General features: G+C 40.7%; 1 protein-coding gene across 4 annotated transcripts in view; it reads right to left on the bottom strand.

Annotated features, from left to right (window-relative positions):
- Positions 1-2806: 2806 nt before the first annotated feature.
- The window catches only part of LOC309712516 (uncharacterized protein), a 45948-nt gene continuing 32426 nt past the window's right edge, over positions 2807-16328 (bottom strand). For all 4 annotated transcript variants that reach the window (XM_082543345.1, XM_082543344.1, XM_082543343.1 and 1 more), the window contains exons 33-47: positions 15066-15325; positions 14729-14966; positions 14462-14645; positions 11513-11639; positions 11236-11322; positions 10184-10369; positions 9841-10103; positions 9532-9680; positions 8232-8316; positions 6931-7045; positions 5568-5699; positions 5229-5480; positions 3843-3984; positions 3578-3734; positions 2807-3499 (exon numbers count right to left, since the gene is read on the bottom strand). In XM_082543345.1, coding sequence (XP_082399471.1) covers positions 3086-3499; positions 3578-3734; positions 3843-3984; positions 5229-5480; positions 5568-5699; positions 6931-7045; positions 8232-8316; positions 9532-9680; positions 9841-10103; positions 10184-10369; positions 11236-11322; positions 11513-11639; positions 14462-14645; positions 14729-14966; positions 15066-15325 — 2791 coding nt within the window. In that variant the 3' untranslated portion in view covers positions 2807-3085. The remainder of the gene's footprint in view (positions 3500-3577; positions 3735-3842; positions 3985-5228; positions 5481-5567; positions 5700-6930; positions 7046-8231; positions 8317-9531; positions 9681-9840; positions 10104-10183; positions 10370-11235; positions 11323-11512; positions 11640-14461; positions 14646-14728; positions 14967-15065; positions 15326-16328) is intronic.

Here is a 16328-nt window from a genome sequence, read left to right as displayed (position 1 = left end):
GGACCCAAATGCAGGACTCGTACACAGAACGTAAACTTAAAGCAGCAGCTTTACTCGCTGAGAAAAATCCTCCATAAAGTAACTTTACAAAAAACAAACCAAAACCCTGAACATGGAAACTAGAATCACTAGAAAATAAGGCGCACAGAACTAAGAATGATAGAAACCAGAAGCACAGCGAAACTTACAGCACATGGGATGGTACAATGCAACAACGGACAGAGGACAACACAGGGCTTAAACACACAAGGGAGTAACGAGGGAATGGGAAACAGGAGGGAAACACAGCTAGGTCTAATCTGACATAACAAGACAGGGAGGAAACAAACCTGAATGCACTGAATACAGGACAAGGAACTATCAAAATAAAACAGGAAACATGAAACCTTCACAAAGACGCAGACTAGACACTGTGAAGTGGAGACGTGACTGATAAGGGGAACAAAGGGAACATGAAACACGGTGTTGGGGGAAAACTCTGTAAAAAACCCAGGAGAAATAAAGACACAATGAGACAAAGTTACTTTCTTTATCAAACGTGTACACGGGTGAGCTGCTAAGAACAACTCACACGTGTACAGAGGCTGGGCACTTTTTATAGGAAAGACAGTGAGAACAGGATAAGAAAAATACAAAACAGATAAAATAAACAACTCCATATGTGGCGCTAGTCTCGTCAGCAGAGAGCTGGGAGAAAGCTGTGAGAGATAAAACAATCTAAAACAATATGTCCCAAAACAGTATGTCTTTGCTGAGAAAGTCTAAAAAGATAATTCTAAACTAATCTAACCATAGACAAAAGGGCATGCTTGCACATTTAAAAGAAGGTAAAGAAACATAGAATCATTTTTCCTGTAACACACGGAGACGAGAGTAAGTAAACGTGGAACAGAGGGAAGATACAGTGAACTAGAAACTATAAAAGTAACACAAGCAGAAAACAATAAAGAAAACCAAACCCATGAAAAACAATAAATCAAAGAATATAACTTAAACCGTGACAGTATTATTTGTCTTATGGATTCTATCTTTAAAAACAAGTCTGGAGTCTGATACAGATCTAAATGGTATTTTGCTGAGATCCAAGTGGCAGTATGCCCCATGCTTTAGCTTACAACAGCAACCATAAAAACAACTGAATGTTGAGTTTACAAGCTACACATGAATGCAGCATGAGTCCAGTACAGAGGGGGGCAGCTATGCAGTGCAAGAAGAGTCCCACTTCTAATATCAATGTGTTGTTTACGAAAACAAACATCACCTGCTAGTCATCTCCTTTTTGACTCATGCCTGTGGCCTCATATCACAAAACATCAGCACAATATTCAGCTCTGTGCTGCACGATATAATGACAACACTCAAAATACTTTATTGGCCCTCCAACAGAATGTAAAATGCTGCAAAGGATTGTAGACAAATCATTTCAGGACCCCTTTGCTCCTTTACAGGAATAACCCCCTGCTATTGATTTATTTTGTACATTTTGTGCCTCAGTGCTCCCCGTGACTGATTCTTTGCAGGAAACAGCCCTCTGGTTACCATAAGGTTGCATCATGAGATGAAAATAGGGAGGTGCCGTTTCCCCAGGCTGTTTCTGATCTCTCCACTAGCACTCCTCACATGCCTAATAAGTGTCCTGCTTTGGAGATATTACTGTCCTACAGAAGCTACACAGGGTGTGGCTGTCAAAGAGAGGGTCCAAAGACCACCGTAGCAGGCGGGGATTTCATTAGCTTCCCTTTGCAGTAATGGTTGAACTAGACAGAGTATCAGGGCTTAGTCAGACTTCTAACTATATCAGAATGAATTTGAGAGGTGAGCTCAAAACCAGAACTGGCTTAGGTAGAGGCAGCCATATTACTTTAAGGCTGGACTACTGTAATTCCAACTGTAATTCAGGCTGTTCTAAAAGTTCCTTGAAAAGTCTTCAGTTGGCCAAAAATGCCGAATCACAGTTACTAACATGTACCAGAAACAAATAACGAGAGGTTGTATTTTCCTCATATTAGTGCTTCTTTGTTGCCGCCCTGTTAAGTTCACACTGTTGGCTTACTTGTGGTTCCGAGTTTCTAACCAGCTTCCGGTTTGGATTTGGGAAACAGAGATGTCCTCTTTTCTTCCAAGATTACACTTCAAACTTTCCTTTTTGATAAAGCTCAGAGTTTGGGCTGGATCAGGTGACCATGAACCATCCCTTAGCACAGGGTCAGACTGCTGGGGGACTTTGCCTGATGTTACGTGATGGGTGTCACAAAAGATCTTTTAGCTCAGTGATTCCAAATATCAAGTCTCCAGTTATTTGTCTGACCCAAAGGTGGCCAGTGGCTTGGAAAAACATGGAAATCTGTCGTCCAACATTAAGTATTATGTAAGTATTATGCCCCTAGTCTGGTTGTGATCTTTGAGCTTTATTTTGACACAATGAGCACTTTCTTTTGGTTGAACTATTTTAAGCACGTTGTAACTGTTTTGTAAAGTGCTGTACAAATTAATGTTTTATTCTGATGCACTTACCCTTCACTCGCCTCTTTTCCCTCCTCAAACATATAATATACTACTGTGAGTCATTAAGGTTTGTCTTCTCTCTCCTGTAGTTTCTGTTTAATCCTCTTTGGTGTTCATAGCCTCACTATGCTCCTCTTTGCATCCTCCTTTCTTGTCCTTCACCTTCCACTTGAGGTCACTTGTTAAAAGGGAGTTCTTCCTCCCCATGGTCACCAAGTGTTTGCTTATAGGGGAACATTGGATGATGGGTTTCTTGTCATGTAAACATATAAAGTACCTTGAAATTCAATAAAAGAAACTCTTCAATAGACACACTTTTATTATTTCAAAGGAATAAAGGAATGGTACAGAAAGTAAAAAAGGTTAGCAGATTGCTTAACTTCACTGAATATGGAAAACAGTTGACATTAAAAGGAGCAAAATGTATCTTTTGCTCAAAAGCAAATACAATACATTAAACATAAACGGCACAATATACAGCTAAAAGGACTCAAATCAGTGCATTTACTACAAACATTAAAAATTACACAAAATTATTTTAGGCAACTTGTGCAAATATCTCCACAGATTTTAAAAGGAACTACACAAACAGATAAAGAGCTAAGTCTTTGGTGTGGAGATGCTGCGCTAGGTTCTGAATCCGACAAAGGCGTACGTTCTGAGCATCTCCAGTGCTGTACACTCTGTATATGTGGTATCGTTCCTTCTCCTTCAGTGCAAAGTCCAGCTCGTTGGCAGACATGTGGATAAATGACTTCTCTTTCTTTATAGTCGACTTCACCTCCACATACACCACCTCAGGCTCTCCTGTGGATCCGAAGGTGAGCTTAAAGTCGTATGGCTGACCGGTCTCCCCGCTCTGATTGCACCACATGACGTGCGTGGGTCGTCCAGGGTCGCTGCTATCTCTCCAGTGGCACAGGAAGGAGTTGACCAGCTGCTCCCCCCATTCGCCGATCGCTGCCACATCTATCTCGTCTTCTGATAAGACCACCTACAAAACAGAGGAGCTATTAGGAAAGACTTGATAACCAGCGACTAGGAAACCAAAGCTTGCAGTCGGTATACTGACGGTGGTGGGTCTCTGGCAGGTGAGCTCCATGTCTTCAAGTGTGGCCTTGGTTTTGTTCCAGTGAGGAAAGTCCAGGTTCAGAGGAGGACGGATCTCTGCAGCAGCTGCTGCAGTCCCCTGGAAAGTACTAGAAAGCACCACAGCCTCAGGTACAGCACTGACAGAGAGAGACAAAGGAGAGAGATTAGAAATACATACTCAGTAAGAGTGAAAATCAACATTTTCTGAATATTTTACATATTTGGGAAGAGGAGAAGAAGCCTACAGGCTGTTTGGAACGGGCTGGCTGCTGGCTGTCTCAGCAGGTGGTTCAGATGGAGGACTCGGTGGAGGTCTGGGAGCTGCAAGGCTTTTCTCTCCACCTTCAGCTGTGTCAGACCGAGTGGTCTCACTCTGCTGACGGCGCTCTGTTGGTGACAGACAACACCAAATGGAAAACGTTAGTTTTTACAGGATGTGCTGTAACAGTTTGGGAATAATGACACAACGCAGAATTACACAAGAACTTTCTGTTTGTAGTGTTGTGTCTTTGCTCACTAACAAGCTAAAATCAACATCTTAACTGATAATGCAAGATGCAGCTGGTTAAGACAATAAAACTAACTTATTGTGGACGATCTTTTAATCTACCTGTCTCTCCCTCTCTGTAAGTATTTTCAGTTTCTTGTGATTATCACAAACTGAGAAAGACGGTTCTGTGTTACCATTCTGCCCTGTGGTGAAAATATAATTTTGCAAAGGTAAAACACTTAAAGCTGCACACATTTATTCTTTGTCCATTTCTAACACAAACAGCCTGAGCAGAGGAAGAAGAAAATCATTTTCATATATATCTCCTGTCTTCCTTCTCTCAGCCAAACCAGTCGCGGCAGATGGAGGTTTCTTCCTGTTAAAAGGGAGTTTTTCCTTCCCACTCTCGCCACAGTGCTTGCTCATAGGGGGTCATATGATTGTTGGGTTTTTCTCTGTATGTATTATTGTAGGGTCTACCTTACAATATAAAGCACCTTGAGACGACTGTTGTTGTGATTTGGTGCTGTATAAATAAACTGAATTGAATTGAATATAAATTGCTAATAGTCAAATCCATCTTAAAACTGTGATGTTTTTTGTTTGTTTTTTGTGAAAATCTGACTCACTTGTGTGTCAGATTCTAGTAAACAGAAGTGTGTTTATTTTTGGCTTCAGTTTTGTTCTATAAAATTTAGTTGCATTTGTTACTATTGACTGAAAAACGAAAAAGTCCTAAGCTGTTATCTCTCATCCAGAGGCCCTCGCTATACTGGAAACCCACAAATCCGCCTGCAGCGGCAAAATCACTAAACCACCTGAAAGTTTACTAGATTAGGCAGGTTAATAACTCTTTTTATTCTGCTGCAGCATAAATATGGAGAAGTGTCACCTCTGATATCAGAATGTTAACTGGTGCAGGAATCTAATTATTCAAGTGGAGGTTTCTTCCTGTTAAAGGGGAGTTTTTCGCCATGTGCTTGCTCACAGGGGGTTGTTTGATTGCTGGGGTTTTCTTTGTATTATCGTACGATCTTTACCTTACAATACAAAGCACCTTGATGTGATTTGTTGTGATTTGGTGCTATATAAATAAAACTGAACCGAATATCTGTGTTTTTAAGGATCTTGAATGTGAAACCTGGTGGTGGTGGTGTGTTGGTGTTTGCAGCAGCAGCAGTTGTGTTAGCTTGCTCTGGATGACTGGGAAGCCTCTGAAGGCTGGGTTGGTCTGCAGGTCTGTTGGTGCTGCTGCTGCTTCTGGGTGGATGGTTTCCTTCGTGGCTGCTTCCTCTGGGTGCGACTTCCATCTCCAGGCCTTGTTCTTTCGGTCCAGCTGGAGGAGGCCACATCTTCATGACGGCCTCCACCACTTTGCTATCTTCCTGACCTCCTGACAAATGTGACAAATGAAACATGCACTTTTTATACTGCTAATATAAACAAAATTTTCTTTACTCTGAGCATCTGCATTAAGTACCAGCTCGACTGCCTCCTGTGCTGTGTATTGGTGCTCGAGGAGGCCAGCAGACAAGCGTCTGTTCCCCGTCCTCTTGTCCAGGGTGAGATGGCTCGACTGTGGAGCTGGTGGAGGAGAAACTCCTTGACAGCACTGGAGGATAATAGTTTCAGTTAAATCCAAAGAATATAAAGGAAACATTGAAATGAAACCTTAAATAAAACACCAATCATACACAGTGTGAGCCTGTCTCAGAGCTGTTGTGCCATGAAAGCAAAATGTGTAATGAAAAAGTCTTTGATCATATTAATCCTTGTAAAATGTGTGTGTATGTGTGTGCTCTCTGCTGCAGTATGGGATCTGCTCCTCTTGCTCTTTGAGCCCTGGCAACAGCTGCTCTTTTATGTCACCACACACAAGAGTGAACAAACTCGAATTAGCATATGCGAGAAACACACCAGTTATGTGCACTGTGTGTGTGTGTGTGCCGAAGGAGAGTGTTTGTGTGAGGCTGAGACTGCGAAGAAAACCACTTTGAATATTATGAAATGATAATGGAAATGGGGGCAAGTGTCACAGAGAGAATTGGAGGAACTGCAGATGGAAGCGTGAGAGGAAGCAGCAGTGAGTTTTAGGATTCAGCTCGTGTTGCAGTTGTAGCACTGAGCTGATATTCTGCATCAAACTGTGATTCTCATGCACAACAACACTGGGCTGAACACATGGATTTTTCAGGCTGTTTTTCAAACATTCTGCAATTTCACAAAGGTAAGTAAATCAGTGAGGAGCACTATAGAGTAACAAAGAACCTTATTTACCGATATATATTTTTGGCACTATGGCTCTGTTGTAGGAGAGCAGGTGTTAATGACAAGTCCGACCCATGCAGACAAGCCAAAATGAAAGAAAAACATAGGAGTTGGCTGGGTTGCAAAGCAGCTTGCAGATGTGCAACAGGTGTGGCCAGGTTACAGCAGCTTAAATCGCATGGTGTGTGTGAAAATAGCCAATTAGAGGTGTAGAAGAGTGTAAACAGAGCCATCGCAATGACATCAAGCAATGCTACGTTCAATTAAACTGTTATTTTAATCAAACCTATTTCGCTTTGAGAGTTAATGTGTCTGTTATGGTGAATAAATTAATGGAAACAAGTGGAAGCTTTGACTTTTCAACTTTCACCTTTAGTATTCTGTTCGATCAAATTCCATCAACATAACGATAACCTATCGGTTACGCTGTTTTTCCAAAAGGTTACTACCTCTGTGGCCTAGGGGGTCACTGTTGTCCTGACTGACAGATATGTTCTGATATTTATGTAAATCCAACATTTCATGTGAGACAGGATGGCTGTGTGTGTGTTTTTTCCACCATGTGTCTTCTGTACCTCTTTCAGGGGGAATGTCTGGTTTGTGAGGCTCTGGGACCTCCCACAGTTCCTCCTCACTGGGCAGCTCTCTGATTTCCTCTTTGGCAAAGAATCTCTTCAGGGCTCTTGGGTCCTGCATATGTATTTATTATAGTTATTGTAGTTATTATAGTATACACGGCATACACATAATATTAGGCAAGGTTGACAGACTGTATAAAAAAGATGGACGTAGCAACATGATATCACCAGTGGTTTGTGGACTTTGTATTTTAAAACTAAAACATTTACATTTTGCCTGTTGCCATGTTCTTTTTTTTACATCCAGAAATGACCATAATCAGATGAGACACAGGAGTGCTAAGGTAACTGCTACAGCTAACTAACATAGCTAACAAGCTGCATCCGTAAACTGTACCAGGTGCAATGTACAGACAAAGCCTTAGGAGCCTGCCTCAAATGGAAGGTACTGCAGTTTTGGCACGTCCGCATGCTTCATGTTTATTGTTGCCTGGACAGCATATAGCATTTGTTTTGTATCAAAGAACAAAACTAACTGCATTTCATAATTTTATTCACACTGGAAGACCTGTGGGACTTGCATTTGAGTTATTTAGGAGGAACACAGAGGTCTGATCCATTCATCATCTGTCTGATTCTCCCTGTTCCTCCTTATAAAATCACTACATAATAAGACCAGTGCTGACTAGATCTGAGGTCTCTCTTTTCAGATTCTCTTGCCAACAGTGGCAACGACAGACATTCTCAGTAAAACTCCGATGTCCTAATTAACACGAACTTCTAGTCATCAACTTCCTGGGATACTCTAAGTAATAAGTGAATATAATAAGTTAGGAGCCAGATTTCCCCTAAGCCTCTCATATCTGTCTGACTGCAGTGTAAAGGGATGTTACGCTACAGGATCATATCATTAAAGCCTTTAATCAGACACTGAAGAATTTCATTTTATTGACTTTGGAAAATCCCAAAATGGAACCTAAATCAAACATTTGATCCAGATGTCAAAACTGATTATATAACGCAGCTCTGTTCTACTGGAAAACCAGAAGAGAATGATCAGTGGAGCAGGATCAAAGCTGAGGCCAGATCTGAGCATCTTTTGCTGCTGCACTGCTCTGTGAGTCGGCAAATAATGCAAATGCAACTGCTCTCCAGGGAAACGGCCGTTACCCGGCGCTACGGTCAGCTATGTGGTGAGTTTGTGCAAGTGGCAGGATGAAAAAGTGCAAATGACTAAAGACTCTTTTCACTGGTTGTGGATTAGTGATCGATGCTGGAAGGAATTATATATCACTTACACTGCGCGAGGTTATCAGGCCAAAAAGGAAAGGTGTCAGCTCCTTTTGGTGGCTGCTCTCTGTGCAAAACAATTTCACCACCTCCCTGAAACACACACAGCATTGCAAGCTACTGTAAGACAAATGCCAAAGCATGTACAGGGTAAGTCTATGAACAGCTTACTCAGGATATGTTCTCTTTATGAGACTTAAATGCATGTGAGGGAAGGACTTCTGAAATTCAGCAAAGATCAATATGAGTCTTCATCATATTAATAAAATCATGTGGATGCATGGATCTCAACTGACAGCTAAGACTCGATGCCATATTAAAAATTAATTGTAGAAATAATCTGATAATAAAAGGGTTTATTAATTCACTTATATCTCACTGAGAAACACTCTGGGGAAAATGGCTAGAACTTCAGTGCCAGAGCTTGCAGAACTTAATAGTTTCTGTTGATATTAGTATTTCTTTAATAGCTGTTCACATGTTCTGAACACACATTACGTGAATGATGCTTTGTTAAATTACATCAGGTTGGTCCAAATTGCACCACAAACTGTTGATCACTTAGTAAAAATCCAAAATCCAGAATTGCATATTTCTTCTTCGGTCACCTTTCTCACTCACTATGTGTTAATGGCCTGTATTTGTATAGCGCTTTTACTAGTCCCTAGTAAAAGTTCCTTAATAGGCCTCTCTGTACTGAATCATACTTATTTATCTCTCGCTCTCTTCCACAGCATGTTTTTATTCTGTCTTCCTTCTCTCACCCCAGCAGATGGCCCCGCCCCTCCCTGAGCCTGGTACTGCTGGAGGTTTCTTCCTGTTAAAAGGGAGTTTTTCCTTCCCACTGTCGCCAAAGTGCTTGCTCATAGGGGGTCATATGATTGTTGGAGTTTTCCCTGTATGAATTATTGTACGGTTTACCTTAAAGCGCCTTGAGGCGACTGTTGTTGTGATTTGGCGCTATATAAATACAACTGAACTCAATTGAATTGAATTAGAACAGAACGTGTAAATATGCTATAGTAATGCATATAATGATGAGGTTCTACTCTGTGTTTCCCTCCAAATTCAATTCAATATTTTTCTAATGACTACACATAAAACTGCAAAACGAAGGAAAATAAAATAGAGTTCTGTGGAGTTCATAGAAAAATAGTTGGACACCAACATTTAACACTGAACTGTTCTACAAGACTTTTCCTGACTTAGTGAAGGTTGAAAAACATCACTGATTAAGACATGATTAAGACATTTAAGAATCATTTAGATGGAGAAACTAATTTCTGAGACCGTCCATCACACACAAACCTGCAGATGTCCAGCTCAGCTGAGAGATTATCTTTCTGGATGTAAAGCTCTTTTTTATCCTTCAGCAGACAGATGACATCCACGATCTCAATCACAGGGTCCTCATCGTCAGCTACATCCAGCTGGTGGCGAATGTATAGCTTGCCCACCTGTGAATAATCAGACAGAAACAAAGGAGTGCATATTTGTTGTCTTTGTTTTCATGCTTTCTTCCTTGCAGAGCTTTAGGTGTTGTGGATGCACCTACAAGAAGACTCTTAAGAGGAAAAAATAAGACAAATTAGGGTTCCTTCAGATTTATCCTCTTACCTGTGCAAAGGAGAGGTGCTTGATTTTTCCTGCTATGTTTTGTTCAGTCAGCTCTGAATAGACTTCATTCAGTTCGTCATGGTGATAGAGAAACCTCTGAACGTAGGGAACAATCCAGCGCACCAGGCTCTGCATGGACGGACAGGGCCTCAGGTTCTCAGTCAGAGGCTCACTCTTGACACATTCGGAGAGCTGACGAATACCACAGATGTCCAGAAACAGTTGTCTGTCTTCCTCATTGAATGCAGTTCGATCTGCCACGTCTATTAAGAGAAAAAAAATCATGAAAGTATCAATCACAGTCTATTCTAACACAAACAATAAAAATGTAAAAGCACTATACCAGAGTTTCCTGTCTTGTTCTTGAGCGCCGTCTTCTTCTCTGGTGGGGGCAGGTTGAGCAGACGCACCTGCTTATGAGGTTTGAAGATCTTCTCCAGCTCTTTGCTGTCACTGATCATAGGCTTATGTGCCAGACTCACCCAGTTGTTATTCTTAGTAGGGAAGACCTTCTTATCAGACACCATCCCTATCAGACATGCACACAACCATATAAATCAGACACGTAACACATAAACAGCAAAGGTACACACAGAATAAGCTGTAGACATTTAGCATGACTTTTCTTCTCATTGTACTACAAAAGCTGCAGGTTGGTTGTAAGGGGTTCACACTAAATGCAGATTTCGATTTAGCATTTCATCTCCCTTCCACTTATTTGAAGTCAACCATCTTTTGGTTGCCCGGCAGGTGGGCGGGACTTCTGTGCTGACCATATAAAACATATCTGCGGTCAGCATCATATAGATACAAAAGTAGAAAGAATTGCCCGATGTTGACTGTTAAGTTGGTTCTCTGTGTGCTCATATTTTAATGATTTATGATGCAAGTTGCAGCAATCTGCACCAAGGTTTACTTTAATTGACTGCTTTATTAACTTTGACACATGCTGTTGTAACTGCTGACCATACTCGTGATCCAAACTGCCATAACAACTTTCCATCATTTTAAGAACACTAACATGCACCCATGTCTTTTACCTCACACAATATCTTTGCGTCACATCTTTCACCTGATGCTTACATTCAGCTTTCTGCACAAAGGATCTGCTGAGTATTTATATTGTTTTAAGTCTGAATAAATATTTTTCCGCAGGTACTACAAGAGTATTGCTAAATGTAAAAAATATAAACATTCCCACTCCAGACAGTGCAGTCTGACTGTCTTCAGTCCCAAGTTCAAAATGCTTTAATGCTGCAGCAACAAATTCATCCCAGCTGCATTTAAAGCATGCGGCACACTGACAAATGGCAGATAATGCTGGATTTCCAACAGAAATTCTGCGTGAACAGGTAAAGAAAGGTGCGTTGTTTTTGGAATAGATACATGACTCACCTTTCAAAGTGGAGCAGTAACTGTGATTAAGTTTGGACTGAGGAATTCTTTCCTGGTCTCCGGACATTTTGGATTTACAGTTTTTAGCTGTTAAAACAAATACGACATTGCATTAAAATATTTTATGTAAAGAAAAACAGAAGAAGGATCAAGTATCAAATCAAGCTAGTCAATGGAGAGACTATTGAGCAGGAAATAATGAGCTCCTGGCAGATGGGACATCAACAGTAAACAAATGTATGAGTCAATGAAAGAAAGGCAATCTAAATGTTCTTACCAAGTCTGGCATAGAGTATCGAGACATCCTGTAGCACTTCAGCAGTTGGTATGGGACAGGAGGAACAGATCAGTTCCAACAAGCCAACATACTGGTTCATGTTGGGGTCGTTTTCCACATTCAGCAGCTATGCATGAGAGAAAGAAATGCAGACACAAAGAGTTGAATTAGTATTAGTATTATTATTAGTATATAGTACTGCATTTTTGTTAACAGTCGGTCCTCCTTTATTTTTTTTTAACTCAATTTGATTTATATCAAATTGCCAAATCACAATTCATTCAAGGTGCTTTAAATTGTAAGTAGGGCTGGGCCATATTATACCGTTCACGGTAATACCGGTATAATGTTAGGCAACGATAGGAAAATGAAATATCGCGATAGAATGGGAGTAAAACGCGCATGCGCAGTGCCTTTGTTTTCATACGCACATGGCCGATTGTTGAGTGAAACAGATGAACCAGAATTGGTTTGTAAAAATGGTGCAACTTCAGTGATGTGGAACTGGTTTGGTGTTTGTCCGTCAGATACACAACAAAGCACATTTTTTTGCAGAACATGCAAGCGGCCGTTGTTATTGTCGTATTTGTCGGACTAAGATGCTCTTAAATCTGGGAGTAATCTGGGTCCTAAACTCCAAATTCTTCAGTTCAAACGAACACTGCAGCATCACTGAGCGTTAAAAACTGTCTAAATTCTTTCATCTTTAATAAAACGATCAGCATTGCTGCTTTACCAGGTGTAACTATAAAGTTTAACTTCCAGGCATCCATGAAAACAAAAGTTATTACATTTAACGGAGTTAGAAGTTAGCAGGAAGCTAGCGGAAGTTAGCTCGCTAGTTTCGCTAGTTACCTAAGCATGATATAGCATGTTCTGACGGAGAGATTTCTGAAAAAAATCAAACGTACAGCTCTGCTATCACTTCCAACATAAATGAAGACAGGAAACTAAACAGCAGTGAGGTTTGTAGGGTTACTGAAGTTGGGCTAGCTGGTATATAATGATGTGCTACGTGATCGCTAGCGACACAGCTATGTTAGCATAACATAAACAGTGAAGCTGGAGTTAACGTGAAGGTTCTTCATGGTTAGAAACAAATGCAATCGCATGGCAGGATGCTGTAAACGGACCAAACTTCAGTCAGGAGAACAACTGAGATAATCCATCCACTATACGAGGTTAGTCATTAATATACTGCAGCAACATGGGAATAGAGCAGCTGCCAGAGAATTCAACATTAATGAATCAATGGTACAGAAGTGGAGGAAGCAAGAAGAATGAGTTTAATAAAGTTTGATTTATCTGACTGCTTTGTTTCCTTTAATGTGCCTTATAATCCCGTGCACCTTATGGTCCGAAAAATGCGTACTGCACACTGCAGTTTAATGTTGCAAAGCACCTCTTTTTAACTTCAGTGGATATTATACATGGTTATGCTCAGGATATGTCAGCCCATTTCTACTGGAAATGCCTTTTGGTTAAACTTTCAGCAAGGAATTTGCATTTGCACTGTTACATTTTTATGAAGCTTTAATGTACATAAAAACCAGCTTCTTGTTTAAGTGAAAATAAATGGAAGGTTGTCTTTTTGCGCTAGTAATGTTGTGGAGTTGTATTTTGTCTCGCATCAATTATATCGTCGGTTATATCGTTATCACAAATTTTCAAATATATATCGTGATAAATATTTTTGGCCATATCGCCCTGCTCTAATTGTAAGGTAAAGACCCTAACAGAGAAAACCCCGAAAGTCATATGATCCTCTCTGACAGGGGTGTCACCAAGGGGAGGCTAAGGCAAGCACTGGCTGCCACCTAAAATTTGCTTCCCCCCCTTTGGCAAGATGGTCCTCTGTTGGTAATAATTCTAATACACATGAGCAATAGAGAAAGGAAGACACCCTACAATGATTTGAGACATTGACTGCCTATTTTCAGTGATATCATCAAGAAATTAACTAGGCATATAATTATTTTCTTTCTCTCTTTTTTGTCATATTTTGTCTAGTAACCTAAATTTGACAACAGCATAATAAATCTGGAGATTCTGTTGGTGTGCCACCCCAGTGTTTTTAGTTGCCCCATATGGCACCACTAGGCACCCCTGCTGTATGAGCAAGCGCTCTGACGATAGTCAGAGCAAGCCATCGCTCAGAGCAAGCCATTGTTTAAATGGCTAACTAGCTAGCCAATAAAGTTTTACTTAGCACAATCAGTATTTGCTATGTAGGAATAATGGAGCTGCTTTACTTTAGTTATTAAGGAAATCTGAAGACAAATCTACAATAAAGCAGACAATTGTGATGAAAATTCCCACCGAAATTTTATAGGCAGTACTCAAAAATAAAAATCCAATGGCTTTCTAGCCCAAACACAATACAACCATACAATCCTTTTCAACAACTACCCTCTAGGTGACCTACAGCCAATTCTAGCACAAGAACAGTAACAGAAAGTTTAAGACTTTTAAATGGCTTTTTAAAATTAATCTGAGTTTGTATACAATGATATCTTAGTTATACCAGGAAACCTGGTTGACCCCAAATGCTAAGTACACCAATGGACACCCAGACTGATGGGAAGTAAACAACCTCTCTGCAGATAATCAGTAGGTCATATTTTACACTTCGAGAAAGAAAAATCATGTGAGCTTTGTTTTTTGAAAAATGACTAAAGCATTGAATCCATACCAAAATACCATTCAGTATCCTCAGAACTAACTCAGAGCATGGCTACACAATCTGTCTTCACACTGATCTCACTGTGCTGAATAAAACCTGCTTTCTTGTTAGCTTAACAGAAGCAAATCTGCATTATTCTCATGTATTGATTCAGTGCTTTTACTGATTGACAGTAAAGCTGAAAAGCTGACAGTGACATCAAAGGGAAAAAAAAGAAAACAAAAAGAAACCTTATGTTTCTTTTCTTCTTTAGTAGGGCAGCTTACCCTGACGAAGAAGTCTTTCATGTCTTCCAGACGGTGATAGAAAGGAAACAGGACTTTGGGCTCCCGGACAGGGCTGTCTGGTTTACGTGTGAGCTCTTTGTAGCGCTGGAACATGTTTGTTGGGTCGCCCCAGCACACCTCTTTCAGGTGGTAGAACCGTCCAGTGCACCAGTCATCACTGCGCCTGAGGAAACAAAGTACTGCTTGTGGTTTTCAGGTACTTTGAGAATAATCTGAAAAGGTATGCTGAAAATGATGATAATGTACCTTTCGTTCTCTATAAACACAGCAGGTGTATGCTGGAAGAGCTCCTTCAGGCTGCCCTGAGAACAGTTTTGTTGCAGGTAGGTGTAGACGTTGTGGATGTGCTGAATTGTGGAAGTGAAAGTTCCCCTTTTTGACTCATCCTCAGGGAGCCTTTGCTCCTGAACATCTTCCTCTGGTTTGATGCACCACGTTTTCAGATAGTTAATCAGAACATCCACTGAGATTGTTTCTCTCATCCCTACAAGAGCAGGAACACAGTTACAGACTCCTTTACAGGACAACCAACAAGAATAGCAATGGACAAAAGTAATCGCCACTGTAAAAGACACATTTTTACCAAGAGCTCTGCTGAAGTCGCTGGAGCTAATGTCCACATAGTCGACATGGGTCCCCAGCAAGTTGGTGACTTCAGGTGATGACAGGTAGACAGAGTTCGGACAGAGGTACTTTCTGTCCAGCTGGCCTCCTTGTTTTGGGCGATAGGCTGGCACCCATTCAAGACGACGCAAGGAATGGTAGAAGGAAGACTTGGTGCTTTTGATTGGTTGCCCATCACTGTCGATCACCTGGGCTGTGAGGTACTGAGAGTAGCAATGTCTGAAAGAAAGAGACAGAGAAAGAGACTGTTTGAGATGTTTTCAACCCACTTCTACAGTGGATTGAAAACACCACACGTTACAGACGACACGCGACACCATTAATGTGGGGTCATTACAGTGCATGGCTGACAATTCTCCAGCTGTCCTGATTTAATGACTCAGAAAAGTGACAGAAGTGTGTGAACTACATTCTCAGCAGCATTGTGAGATAAATATACAGATAAATTTTCACCAACCTGATCAGTGCAATAGATACCAGTTAAAAAATAGTATTCTCTGAGTCAATCTCATATATGCTGTGGAACACTTTCCCCATCCTGTTACCCTGTAGAAGGTAGATATTGTTGCTTAAGCATTTTCCACATGCCTTTATGGGAATTCTCCCACCTATGGGTGCTAAATATCCTTGGGCAAGATACTAACCCCAAGTTGCTCTCCGAAAAATCCACTGGAATGTGTGAATGTTAGATATGGGTGAATGAGGCAAGTTGTGTAAAGCGCTTTTAATGCTCAGATAGAGTAGAAAAGCTCTATATAAGAACAAGTCTATTTACTGTTTTAATGGTTTGAGGTGAACTGAGCTTCTTGTCTTAAAGTGATGTTAAACTGATACATTCATAGGTGTGTGAGATTGTGTGTATAGCATAAAATGAATAGAATAAAGCACTGCATGAATGAGTGCATAAGTAGGTAAACATGGCTAGAAAAGTGATTTATAAATGCCAGTCTATTTGACTTTCTTTATTAAAGTGGCCCTACTATGCGAATTTCCAGTCATTTGGACTTTACTAGACTGACTTTGGATAATTCATCATTCAAAAAATCCAGATTTTTCTTACATTGGGCCTTGGTGAAGCCCCTCTGTTCACCTACTTTCTAAAATAAACTGTTTTTGCTCCCTTCCCCGGCATTTAAGCCAGCTTTCATCTGGTTGGCTGCCCTTTCATGATCAGAAATGATATCACCATATTAGGGTTATCCACTCACTGACATCATACAGG

Source organism: Aulonocara stuartgranti (genome assembly GCF_965226115.1).
Source record: "Aulonocara stuartgranti genome assembly, chromosome: 8".
Classification (NCBI taxonomy): domain Eukaryota; kingdom Metazoa; phylum Chordata; class Actinopteri; order Cichliformes; family Cichlidae; genus Aulonocara; species Aulonocara stuartgranti.
The sequence above is the reverse complement of the archived record's forward strand: the minus strand, read 5'-3'. Positions and strand labels throughout refer to the sequence as shown.